At 37.7% G+C, this 24481-nt stretch overlaps 1 protein-coding gene across 1 annotated transcript in view; it reads left to right on the forward strand.

The window, feature by feature from the left end:
• Positions 1-24481, forward strand: part of LOC147406402 (Glycine cleavage T-protein family) — a 45285-nt gene that overhangs the window by 16798 nt on the left and 4006 nt on the right. Inside the window, exons 7-9 of the mRNA XM_086434409.1 lie at positions 9501-9588; positions 9705-9770; positions 17556-17721. Of these exons, the coding sequence (XP_086290535.1) occupies positions 9501-9588; positions 9705-9770; positions 17556-17721 (320 nt within the window). The remainder of the gene's footprint in view (positions 1-9500; positions 9589-9704; positions 9771-17555; positions 17722-24481) is intronic.

Here is a 24481-nt window from a genome sequence, read left to right on the forward strand (position 1 = left end):
TTTCATCATCCATAGCCAAATTCCAACCAAATGAAGTAATGCATTTGTGTAAGAGGGAGGAATAGAAACAGAAGACAAGGATAAGACAAAAGATTTCATCGTGGATGAGATACGATGAAGAGACACAACGTTATTTATAGGATGTTTAGTGCATTCTCGAGTACCTTTTCTATGAGCAATTGGTTGGTCTAAATTAGTTGGTCTCGGAGCCTCAAAACTAGAAGACATTGGATGTGGGGCTGGTATCCCTTGTGTTGCTTTTCTCATATTGTTTCGCCAATAAACTTGCAACGGAGTGTCACGCCCCAAATCCGACTATACTTCAACTTGGCAACATGATTGGGGGATACTTGATCTCGTCCCAAACCCGAAACTTGAGCATAAATCAATACTATGTGAGGGAGAGATCCATTAACACCTAAAGCTTATTGGTCTAGATACTACGCCCTGGGATTCTTGTGATTCCCGAGGTATGGGTCAAGAGTTGAGGTAACTCAAAGACCTTTTTACCCAAAGCAATTTCAAATTACTTAATAATATAATGAATTAATTATTCTACAAGCTAATAATTTGTAACACAAGAATTTATCTAAAGCATAGGTGGTACTATCATATATAGATGTTCAGAGATATAACATATCATATCAATAACAAAATAGTAGTAAATAGGGTATAACAAAAGTTAGAAACACGTCCCGAAGGACAATATACATAAATAAACAAAAGATATCCTAACATCTAACAAAAGACCTACTGTCTGGGAAAACAGATCGTAGCAGCGGAAAACAAATGGCTCCTCAAGGTCTGACCTATGAATCAGGGTTTGGCTCGTAGTACAGCTTTGACTCTAGTTCCTAATACGGCTCCTCAATGTACTCTTCCACCAAGGTGTCCTCTATAGGGAAACCTGAAAGGTGTAAAAAATGGTATGAGCGACAAAGTTGCCCAACACATACCGACTAACCCTAAAAATGGTATGAGAAAACAATCTAGTTTCTAAGTTTTGTGTTTTTAAAATATGGTGTGTGAAATGAATTTTATTTATGAAAACCATGATACATAAATTGAGAATTATATCTAACTATGTTTAAATGCATCTAATATATGTCATCTACTAATAGAAGACAACAAGTAAATCTCATGATAGTCGCATATCGAAAGCATTGCAATGATAATCAATTGATTTTAGTTTAGTTATAGTTATATAATGACATAATAAATATGCATACAACACCACATTACAATACATGAGGTGAGGGGAATCTCTAGTGGGTCCAAGCTTGCGACTAATCTTCCGATCAAAACCGGCCTGTCCAATTGTGCAGAGTTCTAATATGTATTGGCGTAGAACGGAATCGGGGTCCCATTAATTTACCGATGAGGGATCTTTACATCATTGGCCTTTTAACACGAGTCGGGTGCCTTCACCTGTCTTGATTTTCTAGTCTGGCGTGATAACCGTTGGCTTCTAGGGAGAGCGTTGGGTTGTTCGCAATATGCCATCTTCCGGCCCAGGTTACTGTTTGACAATAAGGTCATGACCTAACTAAACCTAATTGCAGTCAACCATTTGATGATTATAGTTTAGGATGGATCCATGTCTAAACCTGGTGTAAACCTCGTGTTTAATGCTTATCAGGTGTACGTGCAATCTCAAATCCCTCTAGCTACTGACCTCAATCTCTTTACAACCAAAATAAAGGTTTTTTGGAAAAAGATATAACCAGTACTTCCTAGATTTCGTTGGGAGCGATTGTCTCCAAGGCGTCCCATGCCACCAAGGAGCAAGTCAAATTCATCGACATTTTAGGTAATTCCTCATTTTCGGAAGAGCCAAAGGATTACCCGCAAGGTAGTTTCACGGTCCTTTTTTGGCTCACCAATTATACTAAAATAATATAAGTATGTGTTTTATTTGCAAAAAATCTCGAAGATATCGGTGAGATATTAAATCATTGGTATAATAATTGTTTTAATTCTAGTTTGTTAAAAAGAAAATCAAAACACGAAAACAAAGCATTACAACTCGTTCCATGGATACCTAGAAATTGCCTGTTAATTCCAATGTTGTGTTTCATCTTGATGTTCTCACTGAATAACCCATCCATAATCATAAACAGTGTATTATCCATATCCAAGATTGATCGTCCACCATATCACTCCTAAACTACACCACTAGGTATCCATGTGACGAGTACACATCACAATAGTCATCTATATACACTTAGTAAATACACATATTTATATCATAGATAACTTTGAAAATAAAAGAGGTTTCTTTGTTTCCAAAATAGAAACATTTGATAAGAAAATGAGATATTCTTAAGTTGCTAAACATGATATCTCATAGTAAATAAGAGGTTTTTTAGTTATAAATTATAAATTTCTTATGGTAAATAGGAAGCATTACTACGATTTACAAAACAAAATCTTTCATGGGTGAGATAAGATAGTTCTAGATTATAAATTAAATTTTACAAAACAAAAATTTTCTTAATAAAAATGAGGTATTTGTATGATTTAAAACAGAAATATTTGAGAGCTTTCTAGATAATAAAACTTAAGCATTTCATGGTAAAATGATGTATATTTGTATATCAAAACAGAAATATTGAGAACTTTGTAGATAATAGAACATACACACTTCATATTAACATTTCATGGTAACTATGATATCTTCCATATTATAAAACAGAAATATTACATGAATAACATAAGAGTTTTCTATGTTATAAAACAAAAATATTACATAACAATTATGAGAGGTAGGTTGTAAGATTTCTAGTAATGTTCTTTCTTCGAATAATTATGTTCCTAGTGTCTAACAAGGTGGTGAAAACAGTCCATAATTTAGAAGTATATAAACATTTAAGGATGAAACTTTCTTCTCTAATGATTCATATCAAATAACCAAGTCATATATAATTAAGCCAAGAAAATCATTCTACATATGGCAGGTGAAATATAAAACACACTATCTTTCCCTCCTATGTCAAATAAGTTGAATGAAGAAAATTTTGAAAACTATTAGTTTTAAAATCAGCAATACAAGTATTTTAGAACCATGTTGGGTAGCCTACCTAGGGTGAAAAGGCACATACCTTCTCAAACCGCAAGCACAACTCGCAAAAACCCCATTCCTTAGTTTTGGTTCCGTGCTCCGGTTCCGCTACTTTGAGTTCTTTTTAGGCTGAAATACAAAAAGACTTCCTTAAGTATGAATGTCTATAGTTCATATTCTAGCTAAGGTTTCCTTTACTAATAGATCTTACCTCAGGTTGCATGTGTTCCTCTTCAAGAATGCTTGAAGGTGGACTCTCCTAGAAGAGTTGATGTTATAGTTTCTAAGTGAAGGGAGAACCTTATAAGCACTAATAGTGTAGGAATAAGAATTGATTAAAAGAAAATGAAAAATATAGAAGAATATGTAGTAGTGGGAAACCACTTACCTTATAAGTATTAAATGGAGACTTTTTCCCAAATACCAAACTAGGTGACATAAGAAGATTGCTGATTTTTTCTTCAAGAATCCCTTAGAACTTCTTAATGGTGTTGAGAGAAGAGCTTTAGAAGAGTCATATACACTTGACTTAAGTTATGAAGATTTGTGGAGGTAAATGATGGGGATGGGAGGTCTCTAGAGATGCTTTGGCAATGGAGAATGCATTAAAGAATAGAGACATAGATTTATCTAATTTTTATACAATGGAGAGAACTATGAGTTGAGGTGGCAATATGGAGCCATATGGACTAAGTAAAGGGGTCAAATTGTAAGAAGTGCTTGCATAAGATCATATAGATTGGGTTGAGATTTAATTATGAGTGGAGATAAACCAACTATGGTCAAATTAGTTAGAATTTCATCCTAGTTAATGGGTGGTTGGGATTGGTTGAAGTTTAAAGCAACCATGGTCAAGTTAAGTTTTAACTAGGTGTAATGCATGGGGGTTAACTAGATACTTGTCTCTTAGCTAAAGACATGATGTCTTTGAGTGGAAATATGATGTAATAGTTATGGTGAGGTGGATAGTAATGAGAGGGTTAAATTTTTAAGTGACAAGTATGATTGGATGCCTAGTAGTTGAGTTGGACACATGGCAACGAAGTCTTACATGCAATACCATATGTAATAATTTGCAACAATGATGTTGATGCAAACAATCAGTTTGAGGTGATTAGGGACAAATCTTTCTATTGTACGCTACATGTAATAATATACAAACTTATCCCTGATGGACGGGATTTTGGATCATTCTTTCGGACTCGATTTGAGTCTGATTTTGACGATCCAATAGTCAATTTGCATCTATTCAATGAGATCTACGCAATGGTGTAGTTCAATGCCATTGATGATGCTCCGATCAAGGATTGTCTTACAAGTAGTTATGTGAATCTTGAGGCAATGCCTCAAGGACTGATTTACGCAATCTAATAGTCTATCTTTCTTGATTTCTCTATATCTTTTTATTGGTCATACTCGATTAGATCTGATTTTTTTGTTGCATGTACCTCGAGGTAATTTCTTGAGATTCATTTCAACTTCGATCTAGGTGATCTTATAATCCATCCCAAGTAGTTTTATTTATTTTCCTTTATTTTTGAGGGGTAATCATTGGTGATATTTGTTTGCTTGATTAATTCCTTGGTTAACCTTTAATCTTTATCTAATCCTAGTGCGTATCTCGAGAAATTATTGATAGACATAGTTATGATTGTATAATCATTCCTTTTGAGACTAATAGCTATATAACCAATAAAGTAACATAAAACATTTAAATTACAAGTTCTTTCTTCGCTCGTCTCGATCGACGGGTCTCGAAATGTGTTTCGAGAAAGTTCTTGATAACTAAAATCAAGAATTTGAAAGTGACCTGGCCTATCTAGATGAGTGTCGTTTGGGGTTATCACACGAGTCGGAACATCATTTATAGATGAAGGAATTATTGGGATATGGGTAGTTTGAAGAAACTCCCCCTGACTTGAAGAGATCAAATCTGACTCAAAATTTTTTTCCCTTTCAGAAAAGAAAGGTGTTGACTCAAAGAAAATGACATCCGCATTCACATAGGGCCGACGATGTTCTGAACTATAGCATTGATACCACTTTTGAGTGCGAGAATAGCCCACAAATACACACTTGATAGCCCGAGGAGCCAACTTATCTCAACTTGGTTCTAAATTGTGAACAAAGGACACACAACCAAACACAAGAGGTGGAAAATGAAAGGACTAACCAAAAGGATCTAACACAAAAAATGGTGTCTGACCCCCAAGAATAGTTGATGGTATATGGTTAATTAAGAAACAAGTAGTGAAGATAGCATTAGACCAATAAGTTTTGGGCACATTCATGTTAAACATAAGTGTGTGAGTAACGTCCAATAACTGGCGATGCTTGCGCTCAGCCATTCCATTTTGTTGGGATGTATGATTCACACAAGGTTTGATAAATAATGCCATAGACTGAACAAAAATTATGAACTGAAGTCTGCATACATTCAAGGGCTCTGTCAAAACTAACTTTTTTTTATTGGTGTACCAAACTGAACTCGAATTTCATTGTAAAATATAGTAAGAACATGATAAAATTCAGATTTGTCCTTTAATAAAAATAACGTCATGCGAGAGAAATCATCCACAGAGATAAGAAAGTAAGATAAACCATAAATACTTTTTATTCTTGAAGGTCCCCAAATGTCCAAATGAACTACATCAAATTTATTCAATTGACGACTCTCAACTGTGGAAGGAAAAGAACTGCGATGATGCTTGTCCAATTGGCAAGCCTCACATTCAAGACTCGATAACTGCTTAAAATTAGGAAACAATTGACGCAAATAACTGAAGACGGATGACCCAAATGATAATGCCACTACAGTGGGGAGATAGATGTGCTCAATGCCGATTTAACCTTCTCAAATCTAGGCAATTAAGATCATTAGCTTCATTCCCCAAACCAATAGTCCTTTTCGTTTTTCGGTCCTGGATAACACAAGAAGATGGAAGGAATGTAATAGAACAATTAAGGGATTTAGTAAGTTGACTCATAAATAACAAATTAAAAGGAAAATCAGGTACATATAAGTTAGATGACAGTGATATAGATGGAGTGGGATGGATGGTTCTCACTCCAAAAACAGGTATAGTAGATCCATCAGCTAGGAAAATGTTAGACTTGGAAGACTAAAATTGAGAAAAGAGAAGTTTTACCAGACATATGGGCACTAGCTCCTGAGTCAATTACCTAGGTAGTATTGACTGGGCAACCACAAAAGCATAATTACTTGTGTTGGCAAGCGTGGCTATAGTGGATGTACTAGATGACACGGAGAAACTCTGAAGAAGCTAAGCCATCTCGACAATTAAATCTCCTTGAGATTGTGAGCTAGCAAATACTCCATGTTAAACTGGCATTGATGGAATGGTAGACTCTTCAGTAGCTTGATTGGCCCAAGTAGGCTTACCCCATTTGTCCTAGCAAAAATCCTTAAACGACCACTGAAAACACAATATGTGCACTTCATATTACTTTTAGTGCATGTACCACCATTACGACCACCATGACCTCTGTAGTGACTACCACGATCACTAGGATTACCACGTCCTCTACCATCACTGTGGGGATTGCTTGTGGTGAGAGTGGAGGAATCTTTACCAACTAGGGATGAAGAACCTGAAGCCATAGATGAGGTAGGTGCAGCCCGTACTACTCGAGAAAAGGCATTGGCAGCTGTAGGTAAAGTTTTGCTAGCCAATATTTGACCTTTTATAAGTTCAAATTTAGCATCCAATCTAGACATAAATTTTGTAGTATAAAATTCTTCATGCCGTTTTTTTTTTTTGTGTTTTTAAATTGGTGGTGAGAGGTTGATGCTTAGCTAACTCTTCCCAGAGTCCTTGAAGAGTGCTAGAGACATTTCATTCATTAGAATGCATCTCATTTACATAATCCCAGATAGCCTTAGTTGAAGACAATACTACTATGTTAGCATTGATCACTGGCTCCATACTAGCCAAAAGCCAACTCATAACCAAAGCATCTTCACTCACCTAGTCTTCATAAAATTTATCTTCTGTGGCTGGAGTATCAGAGGTGATATGTTTCGGTTTCTTCTTCACAGTTAACACAATCATCACGGAGGATGACCAATGAAGATAATTGGTGCCATTCAATTTAACTACTATTACACAAGCACCAACACCATCCCATGTTTGTTTACCCTCACCAGAAGTTGTAATGTCATAAGAAATAACTCAACTCACAGACTACAATTCATCGAAGTTGAAACCTGTTTTTTTTTTTTAATTACCAGAGCACCAAACAAACAAAATAAAGGTGGAGGATGATAGGGAATAACACTATGAGTGGTGCGGTTTGGGTATGGATGGCTAGATGCGCGCGGTTGTGAAGAAAATCAAAAATCCAAAATCTGGGGTTTCGACCTCTAAACTTTGAACTAGCTCCAATCACGTTGATACTTCAAACCAACACTAACGAACCTTAGATATACCCTAGAACATAGGGTTTTGTTCATACCAAGATAGAAAACAAGTAAACAATCCAAGAGAAAAAAAATTGAAGGGAGGAAAAATAATAAAGGAAGAATCTTAGATCTCTATCTTAGATTAGTGCTTTGATACCATGTAGAAATCTAGGTTAATGGAGAAGAGGAGAGAAGAAGAAAAATAGAGGAGAAGAGATTATGGAAAGAGGCCTCCTCTCTCCCTATTTATATTAAATTTGGTCAAAAGACCAATATGCCCTTTTAACAATAATGTAAATTTTAACAGGGAGGATTTGTGCTTTGGGTATCAACCTGATGACTCACATTTGATGGTTGTCATATCTCTCCCCCATAATTGACGATAAACAAGTGTGGTTTGGGATTCAAAATGGCCCTTTCTTGGTCATACCTTCTTCACCTCTCCGACCACCTAACCCCAATCCACTTCTCCAGTGCCCATCAAAATTCCTTTTCAAAGTTTCTTTATTTGCTTGGTATGCTTTCAATTTTAGAGGGGAAGAAGACGCATTTGGAACTTATTATCTTCTGTAGTTCTTTTGAGACTTCGGAAAGGAAGAGATGGGAGGGACTTTAGAGGAAAGGAGAAGCAGGTTTAAAGTAGTATTCTCAACATCAAAGCATTGATCTAGGGATGTTCTAAGTTGGATATCGAGTGTTAGGGGTTAATTCTTTGGGTATTTTGTTTTCAGGTGGGATCACATAATTAATGGGCCAAGATAATGCATAAGTTTTCTTCTTCTTGTTTACTTTGGGGGGTCTTTTCGACCTCTTTGGCCAATTGTGTACTTTTTTTTTTTGAAAAAAAAAAAAATCCAATTGCAGTTGCTGCAAATGGAAAACCTGAATGGCTTGCGCAACCTAGGGATTTGTAGTCCTAAAGTCATCCATATGGTTTTGGGTACTAGATATGGTCATTGGGCCCTAGGATCTGAGTTTGAACAACCCTAGGATTTAGTTTTTACATGCACAAGTCAAACCCCTATCAGGGGTCTTGTATGCATGTCATACCCTTAGGGGCTTTCAATTCTTGTAGCCATCCCCTGCCGCTGCCACTCCTTTAATCCTTGACTAGGTTTGTAGCACTTCTAGCAATGTTATAGGCACTAGTGCCCCTTCAAGAATGTATATTTGGCTACAAGGGATTTTTGTTTTTTTGATAGGTAAAGATAATATTTTTTTAAAAGGTCAACTTCCAATTTACTAAGTGATACTTCCTCCTTTTCTCGAAAAGGAGGAAAGGTCCTTCAATACTTTTCGCAATGCCCTTATAGTTTGTACTGTTTTGTTTTGTAGAAGTTTGTAATGGCTTGCGTTACATGAAGCTAGGTGGTGAAGTAGATTTACCACATTCAAAACTCATGATGTAAATTTTAGGTAGTCAATTGTTTTTTTTAACCTACAAGGTTTTAAAATTCATCAGCTTGAAATTTTGATGAGCATAATGACTTGGAAGGTTTAAATAGTTCCTTCTTATGCAAATACAAGTGGGTATCTGGTTCTTTGAATTGTTATAGAAGTTAGATGTAAACAATCTAGTTACCTAATGGGATGTTAAATGTCATTTGAGGGTTGACGCCAAGGGGTTGGCCTAGTGGCAAGCCGAGCCTTGATTAGCTTCTCAGGAAGGGTAGGTTAAGTGTTCGAAACCCCAAGAAGTAATGAATTCCTTGGGGCGGTTACTCTCTTGGGTCAGAGTGACCCTCGACTCAACCAGTTGCATGTAGGACTTTCCAAGGGAGCGGTGCGTGTGATCGTGGGATTAGTCTCACCCGAAGGATGGGGATACCCACGAAAAACAAAAAAAGAATGTCATTTGAGGGAATCATAAGAAAATCTTTATTTTTATAGGAAAAAAGAAAATCTTGAAGATGATTTAACTACCAACAACAAAAGATTGATATGATTTAATATCTGTGAGCATTGTGCAGCATATAATTTACAAGTTTAATTCATCTAATTAATTGATGATTGTAGGTACATATTTTTTGCTGATAAGGTAGAAATTCACGATATCACGAAGCAAACATGCTTTTTCGTACTTGTTGGACCTAAAAGCAACCAAGTAAAGTATTTTATCAACTTATTCAAGCCCACTCCCCCTTTTTTTTTTTAAGATTATTCTTTTCTTTGTGTTTGAATTTGACAAAATTTGATATTTTCTATTGTGATGTCTCATAGGTAATGGAAGATTTAAATCTTGGGAATCTTGTTGGACAACCATATGGCACACATCACCATTACAGTGTAAGCTTAAAAACCACTTTGCACTCATTTGAGTTTACCTCTTTACAAATATTATTTGAGGTGGCTTATCATATTTCATTTGGACAAAGTGGAATGGAGGAACATGATTTGTTTAGCCAACCCCAAATTTTTGACATAAAGCTTTGTGTTGTACATTTGAAGAAAAAAATTGTAGCTTTTCATTTATAGCATTTGATAGAAACACATTTAATTTCTCATAATTACTTCCCATACAACATTAAAGGTGTTTCATGATCAAAACTTTCTTAATGCTTATTGAGATGCATAAATATTGAAGTTATTTGTGTAGGAAAGGTATTAAATTTCAAGTTTGATGCCTATTCAATCAGCTGGAAATGAAAATATTTTGATAAGTGTGGAAATTAATTCATTTATTTGGAAATGGCAAAAAAAGGAAGTTTTCAATGAAATTGTAGGAATTGATAAAATAGGCAATTAAACACATTCATTAAATCATCATAATACAATAAACTTTGTATGAGGGTATTGCTCCTATTACAATATCGGCGTTCCCTTGTTCTTTTGTCTGGGGTGGTAAAATTCCTCCAAAAATATCGACCTTTCTATGGATGGAGGCTTTAGGGAGACTTGCTACTATGGATCAGTTGATTAAAAGGGGTTTTATTTCGTCGAATCAATGTAGTTTGTGTAGCTCTCAGGCGGAATCGGTGGATCATTTACTTATTCATTATCGAGTGACTCACCATATTTGGTCGTATTTCTTATCTTTGTTTGGCATCGTGGGTTGCTTTCCCGAATCAATTAAGTTGGCTTTGAATTCTTGGATGTCATGGGGAGGAGCGTTCTCGTCTTCTAAACGGATTCTTTGGTTCTTGGTTCTTTTCGCAGTTTGTTGGGGAATTTGGAAACATCACAATCGTTGCATTTTTGAGGGAAAAGAGACCTCGATGGAAGGATTAGTTCTCTCTATTTTGGAGATCTTGTTCTCTTAGAGTAAACTTTATAAGGAATTTAAGGGGGTTTTCTTTGAAGATTTTGTTGTGAGATGGGAAAGGGTTTGTTCGTTGTCGTGACTGTTTTTTGTTTTCCTTTTCATAGTTGTTTGCTTTTCTTTTCTTGTTTCCTTTTCTTTGTTTTGGGTTGGTCCGCTCGACCCCCCTTGCTTCTTTTTCCTTAATAAAGTTATCTTTATTGATAAAAAAAAAAAAACCATATGGAATATGGAATTGAAGATGAACAATGCTCTACTACAAATACACTCAAGTATATGAGAGCCTAACAGTGAGAAAAATATAAGAGAAATGAGAATGTTAATGTCATATCAACTACATACACCTTAATATATAAAACACTTGCTTTACTGTTAAAACTATTAAATATTGCATTCACATAGTACTATATATATTTCTTAATTTTTAAAATATGTATGAATAAATTACTAATATATCCAACTAATTAATACAAGGATGATTATATGTGTGTGCGCGCGCTCTTAGAATACATCAAAATAAAATTACATAAATCCTTAACTAATCATAATTCATTTATATTAATAAATGAATGTTATGTGCACTTTTTGTATTAGTGAATGTTGTTTTTTGTGTGCTCTTTACAAGTCCTTTCTACAAGAAATTTATAAGTTTTATTTATTTATGAATTTTATCAAAGAAGAATTTTAGAAGAGAAAAACTCAAGTCTCATAATGAGAGCTTAGTATATATTTATTGCCCATAATAAGGGAATAGACATAAATGCCCTTACACAGAAATAATAGAAATAAACTAATATAAGTCAAACTAGAACTAACTATCCTAATATTTCCAATACTCTCCTTCAAGTTGGGGCAAATATATCAACTAGGCCTAGCTTGGCAAGATGAGAGTTTGTGACAGAAGGATCAACAGATTTTGTAAGCATATCGGCCAGTTGATGTGAATAAGAAACAAAAATTGTCTTAAGTGCACCAGATCGAACTTTCTCCTGAGAAAGTGAACATCAACCTCGATGTGCTTAGTCCTTTCGTGAAGGACCGTGTCAGATGCAAGCATGATAGCAGACTTGTTGTCACAGGACAGCGAGGAGGAACCAACAGTAGGAAATCCCAACTCTGTTAGCAAATATATAAGCCAAAGAAGCTCACATGTGCCAAGGGCCATAGCACGATACTCGGCTTCAGCAGAGGAACGAGAAACCACACTTTGTTTCTTACTTTTCCACGAGATAAGATTATCATCATAGAAAGTACAAAAATCAGATGTAGATCTCCTATCTGTAAGAGAACTCGCATAATCAGCATCAGTGAAACATGATAGATGTGGCCGAGCAATAGACGAATAAAATAAGCTTAGACCAAGACGAGACTTCAAATAGCGAAGGATACAATACACGACATCAAGATGAGAGGTACGCAGAGTATGCATAAATTGATTGACTACACTAACTGCGAAGGTCAAATCCGGTCTTGTGTTACTTAGATAAATCAAACGGCCTACGAGTCTCTGGTAAGATAAAGGATCAGATAAAAGTTCCCCAGATTTAGCATGAAGACGATGATTCTGATCCATTGGGGAAGAGGCAGACGACAACCAAGCATACCAGTGTTTTGAAGAAGATCTAATGTGTATTTACGTTAAGATAACGAAATACCATGACGTGAACGGGCTACCTCTAACCCCAAAAAGTACTTGAAGGGACCTAAGTTCTTAACCTCAAAAGCACTACCCAACTGCCTCTTAACCCTATCAATCCTCTGTGCATCATCTCCAGTTATTATAATATCATCCACATAAACCATGACAATGGTATTGCGGCCATCTACTCGTCGAATAAAGCAAATCTGGTCAGTGGCATCTGGAAAATCCCATAGATAGAATGACTTTAGAGAAAAGCTAGAACCAGGCTCACGGAGATTGCTTTAGGCCATACAGAGATTTGAGAAGGCGACATACTTTCCAAGAATACTCTCCCTGAAGACGAAACCTAGGAGGGGGATCCATATAAATGACCTCTGTCAAATCATCATTTAGAAAGGCATTCTTCACATTAAGCTAGTAAAGAGGCCATGAATGACAGGTCGCTAAAGAGATAAGTAAATGGACAGTAGACAGTTTGGTTACAGGGCCAAATGTGGCTTCAAAATCTTTTTTCGGAGTTTGCGTAAATCCCTTAGCGACGAGGCGAGCCTTGTAGCGATCAACAGTACCATTGCGAGATACTTGACTGTGAAAATCTATTTACAACCAACAGTCCGCTCCCCAGAGGGAAGAGAAACAAGCTACCAGGTGTGATTCTTCTGCAATACATCCATCTCAGTAGTCATGGCTCTAGTCCACATAGGATCACGTAAAGTCTCAGATACAGACCGAGGAATCCGAATAGAGTATGTGGTGGCAAGATAGGCTCGATAGGAAGGAGAAAGACCTTGATAGGAAACAAACTGGACGATAAAGTGATCAGTAACATACCCTTCCTTACCTTTGCGAAGTGCAATAGGTAAGTGAGAGCCAAAAATAGAAGGAATAGGCGTAAATGTAAAAGGGGCATACCCGAGTCCAAAGAGGAGGTTGGCAAAGTTTGAGAAGGGGGAGGGCAACGAGAGTAAACCTGCAGTGACGGCGAAGATGAAGATGGAGAGTAAACCGGAGATGGTAGTACTATAAGAGAAGAATCCTGCAAAGGAAAAGAGTCCTACATAGAAGATGAAGCACGAAAATATGTAACATTTAAAAAAAATGTTACATCTAGGGAATGAATAATACGATGAGAGAGGGGATTATAGCATCGATACCCCTTTGACATAGATGAGTAACCTAAGAAAACACAACAGGTAGCTTTGTCATCTAGTTTGGTACGATGGGGAGTTCTATCCTGAACAAAGCAGGTACACCCAAAAACTCTAAGTGTAATAGGAAAGAGAGTGCTATCAGGTCGAAAAACATGAAGAGGCACCTGTCTCCCTAAAGTGCGGCTCGGAACACGATTCAGGAGGAAAACAATAGTAAGAACTATCATATTCCAATATGACTTGTGAACATGCATGCCTCGCAGAAGGTAGTGGACGATGTTTATGAGGTGGCGATTCTTACATTCCACCATCCCGTTTTGCTCAGGAGTGTATGGGCAAATTAATTGATTAAGCATACCACGCTCATGGAGATGGGATTGAATCTCATCAAAAATATATTCCCCGCCATTATCTATTCTAAGAGATTTGACGGTAATGTTGTATTGAGTTTGAATCATTTTAAGGAAATTAGCAAAAATAGGGAGTACCTCAGAGTGATAACGTATTAAATAAACCCAAGTACAATGAGAATAGTCATCAATAAATATAACATAATATCTATGACCATTAAAAGTAGTAACATGGAAAGGCCCCCTCACATCAAAATGAACCAAATAAAAAATTACATTAAATCTATGCATGCAAGGAATATAAGAGGTATGTGTGTGTTTAGAAAGCTCATACACAGCACTGAAATTTATGTCCATTACAAGATTTTTTTAAAGTAAGAAATAATGAACATAAGTGCTGAAAATTAGTATGTCCTAAGCGAGCATGCCATAAGTCTAAAGTCTGGAAAAAAAAAATATCATTCCCTGTGAGTGGGAAGCTGAGGCAGTAGTAGGTGGAGCTTCAAACAGGTACAACCCATTCCTCTCATATCCTTTGTCAAAAATTCTCCTCGAAGTCAGGTTCTGAAAGACACAGTGAGTAGGAAAAATTTTTACAGAACAATTAAAAGATTTTGTAAAACTACTTATAAACATAAGGTTAAGAGATAAATGTGAACATGGAGAACAAAATTAAGGGAAAACCAGGAGATAGAGATATAGTACCCTTACTGTGAATAGGGGTAAAAGACCCATCAGCAAGGCGAACCTCCTTATGAGTAGTAGGAACAATGGAAGAAATAAAATGATTGAACTCACCGGTCATGTGATCAGAGGCACCAGAATCAATGACCCAGGTCAGAGGAGAAGAGTCAGACTGAGTGGCATGAAATACAGAAGAGGTACCTGGAGGAGTGGTAATAGATGCGACTATCAAGGATGAGGGAGTCTGAGCCTGAAGCTGATCCCGTACAATAGTTGTAATCTGTGTCTGAAGATGTTGCAAATCAATAGTACTAAGGCAAACATGATCAACCAAGGTAGATTCCACAACACCAGCACGGGGCTGTCCCTCAGAAGATCTCAATAGGTGGAGATAGAGCTGAAAGCAGCGGGCCTTCTCATGGCCAATCTTCCCACAATGACTACACATAAGACCATTTCCTTTATCACGCACATGGCTCCCATGACCTCGATTCCCGGAGCCTTGAGTACGGGAGTTAGAAAAACTTAAATTTGCCGCAAGAGCTATCTGATCTGTATCTGGAGCAGAGATAATGACAGAAGATTGAGTCTGAGAGGGAATGACACTGCAACGATGTTCATCGCTATCAATAGTCGCAAATGTCTCAAATAAGGAAGGTAGAGGAGTGATATTAAGGATTTGGGTCTGCAGTGCCTCAAACTCAGGGCATAAACCCATGAGGAACTGATATGTCTGATGTCAAGCAATTCTTTTGACCACATACCTGGTTGCTCTACAGATAACTTAGTCATAGATTCATAATGCGAGAGCTCTTCTCAACGGGATTTAAGAAATCCAAAATAATCTGCAATACTCTGATTTCCTTGGGTAGTTTGAGCAATATCCCAATAAAATTCATAAATCCTCGAGTCATTGCGAGCGTGTGCATATGTCTGAGTGAGAGCTGACCACAAAGAGGAGACAATCTCATGATACATAAACATAGTGTAGATACGTTACTCCATGGAATTGAATAACCATCCAAGAATGGTGCAATTATCGATTTCCCATTGTTCAAATTTGGGATCAGTGAGGGATGGCTTAGGAATAATGCCTGACAGCCAACCATATTTTCCTCTACTACTCAAATAAAGTCGCACAGACCAGCTTTGAAAGTTACGACCATTTAGTGGGGCATTGGTTATACGCTAGACTGAAAAATTAGCCCCAAGGGTTGTGTTAGAGTCCTTAGTCTTGTGAGTTGTCGTCATTGCACATTATGAACAGGAAGAAACTTTGGATTGAAGGGTGATCTCCCGTATTAGTACTTTCTAAGGCTAGATAATCCTACTGATTGCTATCAGCAACACCAGAAATAGCCTCTACTGCTGTCGTGCGGTTGAACCAAAGAGATGTCGTAGGTTATAGAAACAACCCCTGTTGCTGTCACAGGTCTTTGCATGGCCTTAGAAGTGTTGTAGGGCTGATCGCCAATCACCCAACAACTGTGTGTTGTTGTTGTAGAGCAGTTCAGGCCCTGTAGGACTGATCGAAGTGTACACAACAACTGGCTGCTGTTGTATGTTGCTGTGTCGAGCCAGTAAGCTGATCGTAAGTGAGATTCAGACCTGTGGAGGTCTATTGTTGCTGTCACAAGGTACTCTAAAGTATGTAGATCTAATCACATCATAGGTAAGGGCCTACTGCTGCTGTCGCAGGTCACTTTAGGGCATTTAGATCTGATCGTTGGTGAGATTCAGGCCTATATCTACTGTTGTCGTCGCAGGGCACTTTAGGGCATGTAGATTTGGTCGCAGGTGAGATTCAAACTTACTGCTGCTGTCGCAGGGAATTATATGAGCCTGGAGGCTAATCAAAAGTCAGATTCAGACCTGTAGATGGCTTGTTGCTACTGTCGAAGAGAAGTATATGAGCCCGAAGGCTGATCGCAAGACAGATTGGAGGTATCAAGGGCTGATTGGCTTGCACCCAACAGCTCAAGGGCTGATTGCCAAGAGAAACCCTAACGTGGGGTAAAAAATCACAACGCAAATCTCTATTGCAGTATGTGAAGGGCTAATAAAGTCTCTATCGCAACATGCAATTAGGAAAACATGAAACAAAGAAAAAAAGGGCCCTCGAAAGGGAGAAACTCCGGATGAGGCTAATGTTAGGTTATTGGGTTTAAAGTGTAGTGGAATTAGTGAGTGAAGGAAGTAGGGAGGAGGAACGGAGAGTGGTTGTGTTAGGTTTTTCATTTGGCTCTGATACCAAGAAGAATGTTAGAAGAGAAAAACTCAAGTCTCATAATGAGAGCTTGGTATATATTTATAACCCATAATAAGGGAATGGACATAAATGCCTTTATACAGAAAGAATAGTAATAATAGAAATAAACTGATATAAGTCAAACTAGAATTATCCTAATATTTCCAATAATCAATACTTTTAGAATAATTTTCTTATTGTTGATCAAAATATTTCCTCCAACTAATTAATTTATTCCCTCTTAAGCTGGCAGTGAGACTAGATATATCTGTTTCAAGGCAAGGATTAATCCTATCACAGAAATGAAATAAGAAAAAAACATTGAAAGTTCTAGAAGCTATCCTTGTGAGACACTTCTTTAGTGATTGCCTCTATTCAGAATGTCACATGATGCTGTGAGAATTGGCATAATTTTTACCTTTGGCCTGTCGTACTTCCTAATGTAAACGTAGTGCTAGAACATGTAGTGGTTCTTATGATAGGCCACCTATGATGCCTTTCTTGATTTTAATGTTCTAATAAATGTTTTGGTTGCCACTCAATGTTCTAGTCAGAGTCATATCTCTTCAAATTGTAATAAATACACTATGATCAACTATCATTTTAAATTTTCTTTTTCATATACTGTAATTGAAAATGTCAATAAAATGGAAAACCAATTTATAATTGTTTTTGATGCAGCTTATTTTTATATATGCCCTAACATAAGCATAGTTACTTTCCTAATCCATTCACAGGTGAGTGGGACACCCATAACCATAGGTGTTGGCAGTCTTGTCTCTGAAGAAGGCTTTTCATTGTTGCTATCCCCAGCTGCTGCAGGACCAGTCTGGAAAACTCTTTTAAGTCTTGGTGCTATCCCCATGGGTACTAATGCATGGGAAAGATTCAGAATTCTTCAAGGTTTTGACCTCCTAATCATAGTTCTTCTAAATGTTTTGTATTCAACATCACGACTTTCTGATATTCTTACTAGTGCATGTTTTTTTATGCATTACCAATTTACTTTGTTAATGAATTTAATACCTTCTAGTGTAGAACCTTTTGTTGGCATCATTAGAAATCATCTTGCTTATGTTAATGTGAAATAGGAAGAAGAGAAAACCGATGGTATAGTTTAGCACACTTTAGAAGCATCTAGCATTCTAAAACTCCACAAAGGTGTTGACGTCACAACTTGATGAGGCTACTCATAAAGCGAGTACAATGCCATGGTGGAGACCAGGGGTGCTGTGAAAATACGTGCTTCGTACCATATCTAGTCCTAGAGGGGGGGTGAATAGGATAATTAAAATTTCTTTCGATTTATCCAATTTTAACTTAGATTGATAATTTGACTATGTGTTCTAAGTCATTCACCTAGCCTCGATTTGGCACTTATGTCTCTAAGATGCATTTAATGAAAATACACTTGAAATTTAATCATTCATTTAATTATGTCATTCAACGACACATTCATATACGATTTACCTATTTGGCATTTTATGATATCGCATGACATTCAAAACATTCAAGTGTAAATTGCGGAATTATAAACACATGCACAAAACATACGTCATCTAATGGATCGACAATGTGCTTACATCCATTCTTATGGCAAGTCTCTAGTTTGTAATGCAATTGAAATTTTCTTAGAATATAAACATTCATCGTATGACATACTTAGCATAGTATTCATTCATAGCATACATTCATCTAAGTATAAACTAATAGAAGCATTTTCACAAACACGAGACAAGCGTTTTATAGTGGTTCGGCAACTTGCCTACATCCACTCCCAAGGTTCCTACCTAGGAACTTGGTGTTCACTATCAAAGGGGTTTATGGTTCACCTCAAACCTTTTACATAGAATTTTTATACATAGGCTAAATTCTAAAACCTTAAGATCGAGAGAACGCATTCTCTCGAAATTGTGAGTTTTGTTCCTCGGAAACTCACAAACCTCTACTCTTGTCAAGAATCCTCGATTCTAATCAAGAGCTTGGTTTTTGAGGGCTGAACCAAGTAACCACATACATATATTTTTAAAATTAAAAACAAAGTCAAAGACTCACTCAACTTCATAAGATTTGTCAATGGAGATCTTGAGTTCTTGGAGTCCTTGAGCTTACAAGTACGTCTCGACGGTTGGATCTTCCAATCAAGCTTTCGAGTTCGTCGGCTACTTGTAATTACTCCTACCATCATCTCCTTTTTGCTCCTTACTCCATGAATGTACCAATGTGTGTGCAAGGTGACGTTTGATGGGCGGAGAGGGATCAAATGAGAAGTCTAGGAATGTTGAAGGGTTCACCTAAGTTAGACTCTCATGAAAGTAGAGAAGACTCTCAAAATGTGGAGAGAGGAGAGGCAATCTTCTCTAGGATTGATCCAAAGGAAGGGCTAAGGGTCAAAAGGATTTTCAATGAAGTTTGAGCCCTTCCATGGCTAGAAAGAGGGTTAAAAGTATGTAGAAATGGAGGATTTACTTCTCTCAAGCTTCAACCAACCCAAATGAATGAGTTGGAGTTGTTATATATGAGAAGAGAGCAAATTCGTGGCTCAACGGTCATAAATATGACCGTTTGAGTGCTTGCTGTCGGTGGCACCGTCAGGACTGTCGGTGGCACCGTCAGCCACAAGTGAGGCACATCAGTAAATTACCAAAATGCCCCCACAGAGTGTTTTGACCATAACTTTCAAACGGTAACTCCGTTTTGTATGCTGTTCGGGGAGCTGATAGATATTACTATTTAGAATATCCCCAAACTGCCACCAAGGGGTGGGTCATGATAAAAATGGGTAAAATGACCAAAATACCCTTTTTATCATTTTTGGTCAAAACGAGCTTTCGGGAAGTCCGATGTCGAAACGGTTCGAAGGTGTGTTAGATTTTACCTATATAATAACACCTATAAAACACCAAGGACAGAAAATGGTTTTAGGGTGGTCAAATCTTTAATGTCCCCTCTATGTCCATATTCGATTCCCAAAAGGTCCGATGAGCAAACGGGTCGAGGAAAGAGTTTTCCTAGTTACAACGGGTCGACCTATCAATCATCTAAGTGTTGGAAAATGGTATTAGGTAGTCTCATTACCTCTTAGGCTTTGTGCACACACATGGAAGCTTTTTGTCGAGGTATGTACGGTTGAGCAGCTTTAACGGAGTCTTCATATGTCTTCAATGGTAAATCGATCCGACACTCAACATGTGTCTCGGGATTGACAAAATATGGAACTTACATACTGGAGTTGGATAGGCAGGTCTAGCCGGTTTTGACATCTCTAGAGTATGAGACAAGGCTTGCCTTCTCCTTTTCTATATGGTCGGTGGGGCTTGAAGGCGGTGTTCCCTTCCTCTTCATCAGAGTCCCTTGAGGATGTTTCGAGGATACTGTAGTCCTGGGAGGTAGGCGTAGCTGTTGGGGTGACTTGTTTTCCAACAATTTCTATCCTAGTGGTCGTTCCCCCCATCATTGTCTTCATCATTAAGACCTTCTCCCCGCCCTTCATTCATCTGCCATGGCAGGATTTTCTTTAAGTGAGGGTTCTTGCCTTCTTGGCGTGACTTGGTTAGCCATTGGATCATATGTCAAAGAGGGGGAATCCAAATAGGTGAAGATGTTGTTCAAAGGTGGTGATGATTATAAAAAAAAGTTGTCTACCAAAATACTTGGGCGTTCAGATACACATAACAAAACCATTTTCCTGACATCAGGAAGGTGAAATCCCTTGGTGAACACGTCATACTCCCATCCATCACAAAGAAATCCAAAGCCTCTGTGGAGCGAGACTTTGTCCATGATCGTTCGAAACGCTCTGGTCAGAAGAGTATTGGAAAGTTCATTGATCGAGATTGAACGTTTGGGCTCCCCTAGAGAAAACTCACTACAAATCCAAAAGTGTGCTCATTAGAGATGACATGTCTCCTACATTGATCTCGCCATTACCTTGATCAAGTTTGTTGACGCCTTCACCACGCAACATATCTAGGCATACATCATGTCGAAGGGCGTGTCAAGTGTCGCTTCTATACCATCCCGCAATAAATTTCAATCACTGAGTTAAAAACAATGGGATGGGGTGCGCAAGAATTGAAGTGCTCCCAAATCCACATATGGATCAATGAACTTGTCAATGCTCTTTTGACCAGTGGTCCAACCTTGGATTGTGTTGATGAGAGCATGGACAACATGTGCCATTGTTTCTAGATATCTTTACAAATTACCTAGGAATATAACACATGGGGAAAGTGATAGCCTTGCATCAATTTAATAGCCAACAGGAACAAGAAGGGTTGGACCTTCTCATGGGGCTCACACTCAATCATGTGACATGAGAGCCAGTAGGCGATCATGGCCTTAAGGTTGTAAGACGCCCTTTCGACCCTTCCCTTTCCTAAAATTTCATATTCATCTCCTGACCCCAGAAGTTGCAAACCCACTCAGCGAAATTTGCCTTCTTTGATCTAACAGATTGGGTGCAAGGGTCTACTGAAGGACCTAGATTCAGTTTGGAGGAGATTGTGCTGCGTTCAAAGATGGCTTGATTGTTTGCTCACATGGATCTAGTAGTAGATCCACCCTCCCCAATTCTCCTATCATAAGGAGGCCCAATAAGATGAACATGTCTTGAAGGGTGATAGTCAGCTCGCCTCATGCAAACAAAAATGTCATACCCCAACACGTAACTTTAATTAAAATGTGCCAAATTTGAACTTTTAAAACTTATAATAGGATTTCTAAGGAAAACAAAATCATAAGATAAGCATTGGAAGGTCCTTTACACAAAAGTGTTTCATAATTGAATTTCGGCAGTTGGCAGAAAATAATTTTATTGGTTCATCAAAACAACTCAGATTGGTACACGTCATATATCGTTAAAATCATGATTTAACCAGTTTTTCAAATAAAGTATAAAATAAATGCACTTTAGAAGAAATTATTGAATTAATTTAAAGATTTATTGGACCAATGTGTGCTGTCATGTTGAGGACAAAACTGTCACATTTTAAAGATGAGGTTGTTGCGGCCAGCACACACAATTGAAAATGTCACTTATAAATCTTAAACTTTCATGTTTTATAGAAATCTTGATTCTATAAGTGGGCGAAAATTGGGTTTCAAATCAGGTCAATTGTAAATTTCTGCAAAATTGATATATTTTTTTTGTAAGCTTAAAAAAACAAATTCGTAACTTTTAAACGATACGTCTGATTTTCACAAACCATATCAATTTAGGTTCATATGTTCGAACACTATCCAACCCACAATAGGTTTTAGACCCCTTTACAAAAATTCATGGGTCGAAATTTTAAAATAATGGCGATATGTCCATGATTCTCATGAAAAAATCAACATTCACTTGACTATCCAAATATCATTCTAATTTATTCAAAATAACTTCTAATCCAACTAGGAACGCATTTGCTAAAACAAGGCGGTTTTAAAACGCGTCGTACCTTGCAGGGTATGATTTTTTCCTATTAAGCTTCACAAATTCATTGGCGAAGGCCTGTAAGGACCTTTACATGAGATTGGGCCAAGGTGAGCTTGAAACCCTAGAAGATTCAGAGGCTCAAAATAGAGGGATAGAGCAAATCGCACTCAACCAATCAGTTAGGCTTGAGCCAAATAGAGCCTCTTTTGGGCCAAATGATGCTTTGGGTATAAACCTATAGGTAAAGTTTTTTTTTTTTTACATAACAAATGAAGGTTGGAACAAAATGGGAATCAGACTCATCAATCAGGAGACTGCAAGCTTAACAATCATAACTTAAATTGGGTCAAATGAAGGTGCTTGGTCGTTAAAAATAGATCAAACATGGTACTCACAAAATCACACCTTGTTGGACCTTAAATTGACTTGGATGGGCTATAAATTTGATCGGAAGGGGGGTTGGGCCAAAAGACATCTAACAAAAGGCTTGGCTGGGTTAGGCTAATATTGGAGTTGAATATTGGAAAGTTATGTGGGGGCTAGAAGACGTGTTTACAACCTTGATGAGGTTGTCTTCAACCAAACAACCGAACAAAGAGAGATTAAGGATAAGAGGTTATCTCCCAAAGCGCTATAAAATCGTTGAAGGTAAGCTTGGAGAAAATAACAAGAGATTGCCATCTTGAAAAAGATTTAATCTGTCCAATCTGAGTGTAGAAAGAGCATGGCTGTAATTGCGTAATCATCAACGATTGTGGCGGGATTTTCAATCCTGATAATGGCATGCAAGCAGACTGTTAGAAGGTGATGAATTGGGATGTGGTTCTTCTCTTTATGCCCTCATTCTTATCGTTTTTTTTATATGTGATGATCAAGACAAAAGAGAGTGTTGGAGGTTGGTTTGTGGTAGAACAAAGTATAATTGGGAATATGGAGTAATATATTTGTTGTAGAAGCGATGGGCATGACTTGCTTTGATGAAATACCAATAAGACATCATAGGCTGGAAACTGCATGAACAAAAAGGAGTGACATCTAAAATGTTAGGATTACATTAGAGTTCAAGTAGAAATGGGTTAGAATGGAGTACATGAGAATTAGGCAAAGAAAACAGGATCATGGCTGGCCTAATCGCAAGATCGGAGCTGGCCATGGCTTTGATACCATGAAAAGACTTCCATCTCAAGACTAGAAGAAAATAATGTTGTTCGAAAATTAAGTTAATAGGATACATTGATCTCCTCTAGATTTGTAATAAATAGAGAATAGTTACATAGCTTACTAACCTCCCTAACCACATAATCTTATCCTAAAGATGATTCGGTGGTTCTATATGTATCTTAAAAGATTACAACATAACTATTTCTCTAATAAGGTGTTCAGGTCCATAGGTATGACTAGGCGTGGCAACTAGTCTCGTAAAGAACCCTATCTCGCCCAAATCCCTACCAACCACACATACCATGCAAGACCAAATAAATCCTGATGGGTGGCCAATGAGGGGGGCTTGAACTCAAGACCTCTTCCTTTTTAGAGGGAGGCCCTGGCTGTTGGTGCGCTTACCCAAGATAGGGAAAAGGTTCCTGAAACCGAGTGATCGAAGTGAACCTGTTTTGTGCGCTGGATAGAATGGTAGTGGGAGTTGTCAACTCAGCACCACATTGACGAGGTAGATGGTTGGAGCCTAGGCTATTAGGGAAACTTAACCCTGCCATGTAGGACGCGTTTTAAAGTTGTGCGGGCTTCGGCCCAAAGTGAACAATATCTTACATGTGTGGGTCATGGGTATTAGAGCTGAGGATGACTCATCCTTTTGGGTGGGGTGAATGTCCCGATCTTGTCGGTGCGTCTACCTAGACAGGGAAAGGGTTTTCAGACCGAGGGGTCGAAGTGGAGCCGTTCTGTGCACTGGATGATATGGCAAGGGGAGTAGTAAGTTTAGTCCCACAATGACGGGATAGACATTTAGAGCCTGATCTATAAGGGCAAACTTGACCTTATCATGTAGGATGTGTTTTAAAGCCATGCGGGCTTTGGCCCAAAGCAAACAATATCTTACATGTGTGGGGCTAGGGGTGCTACAAAAAAAAAGTTTGGGTTTGGCTTCACCACCTGATCATTAAGCCAATGAGGCTTGAAATCTCCTCCACTTTTAGATGAGTGAAGATTTAGTCGGCATCATAGATCCCTGCTGCCTTTAACTTCTTAACAAACGAGGCTTCCTTCATGGTCTTTGTTACCTAT

This window comes from Akebia trifoliata, chromosome 3 (assembly GCF_017979445.1).
Source record: "Akebia trifoliata isolate Shusen 1 chromosome 3, ASM1797944v1, whole genome shotgun sequence".
Taxonomy (NCBI): domain Eukaryota; kingdom Viridiplantae; phylum Streptophyta; class Magnoliopsida; order Ranunculales; family Lardizabalaceae; genus Akebia; species Akebia trifoliata.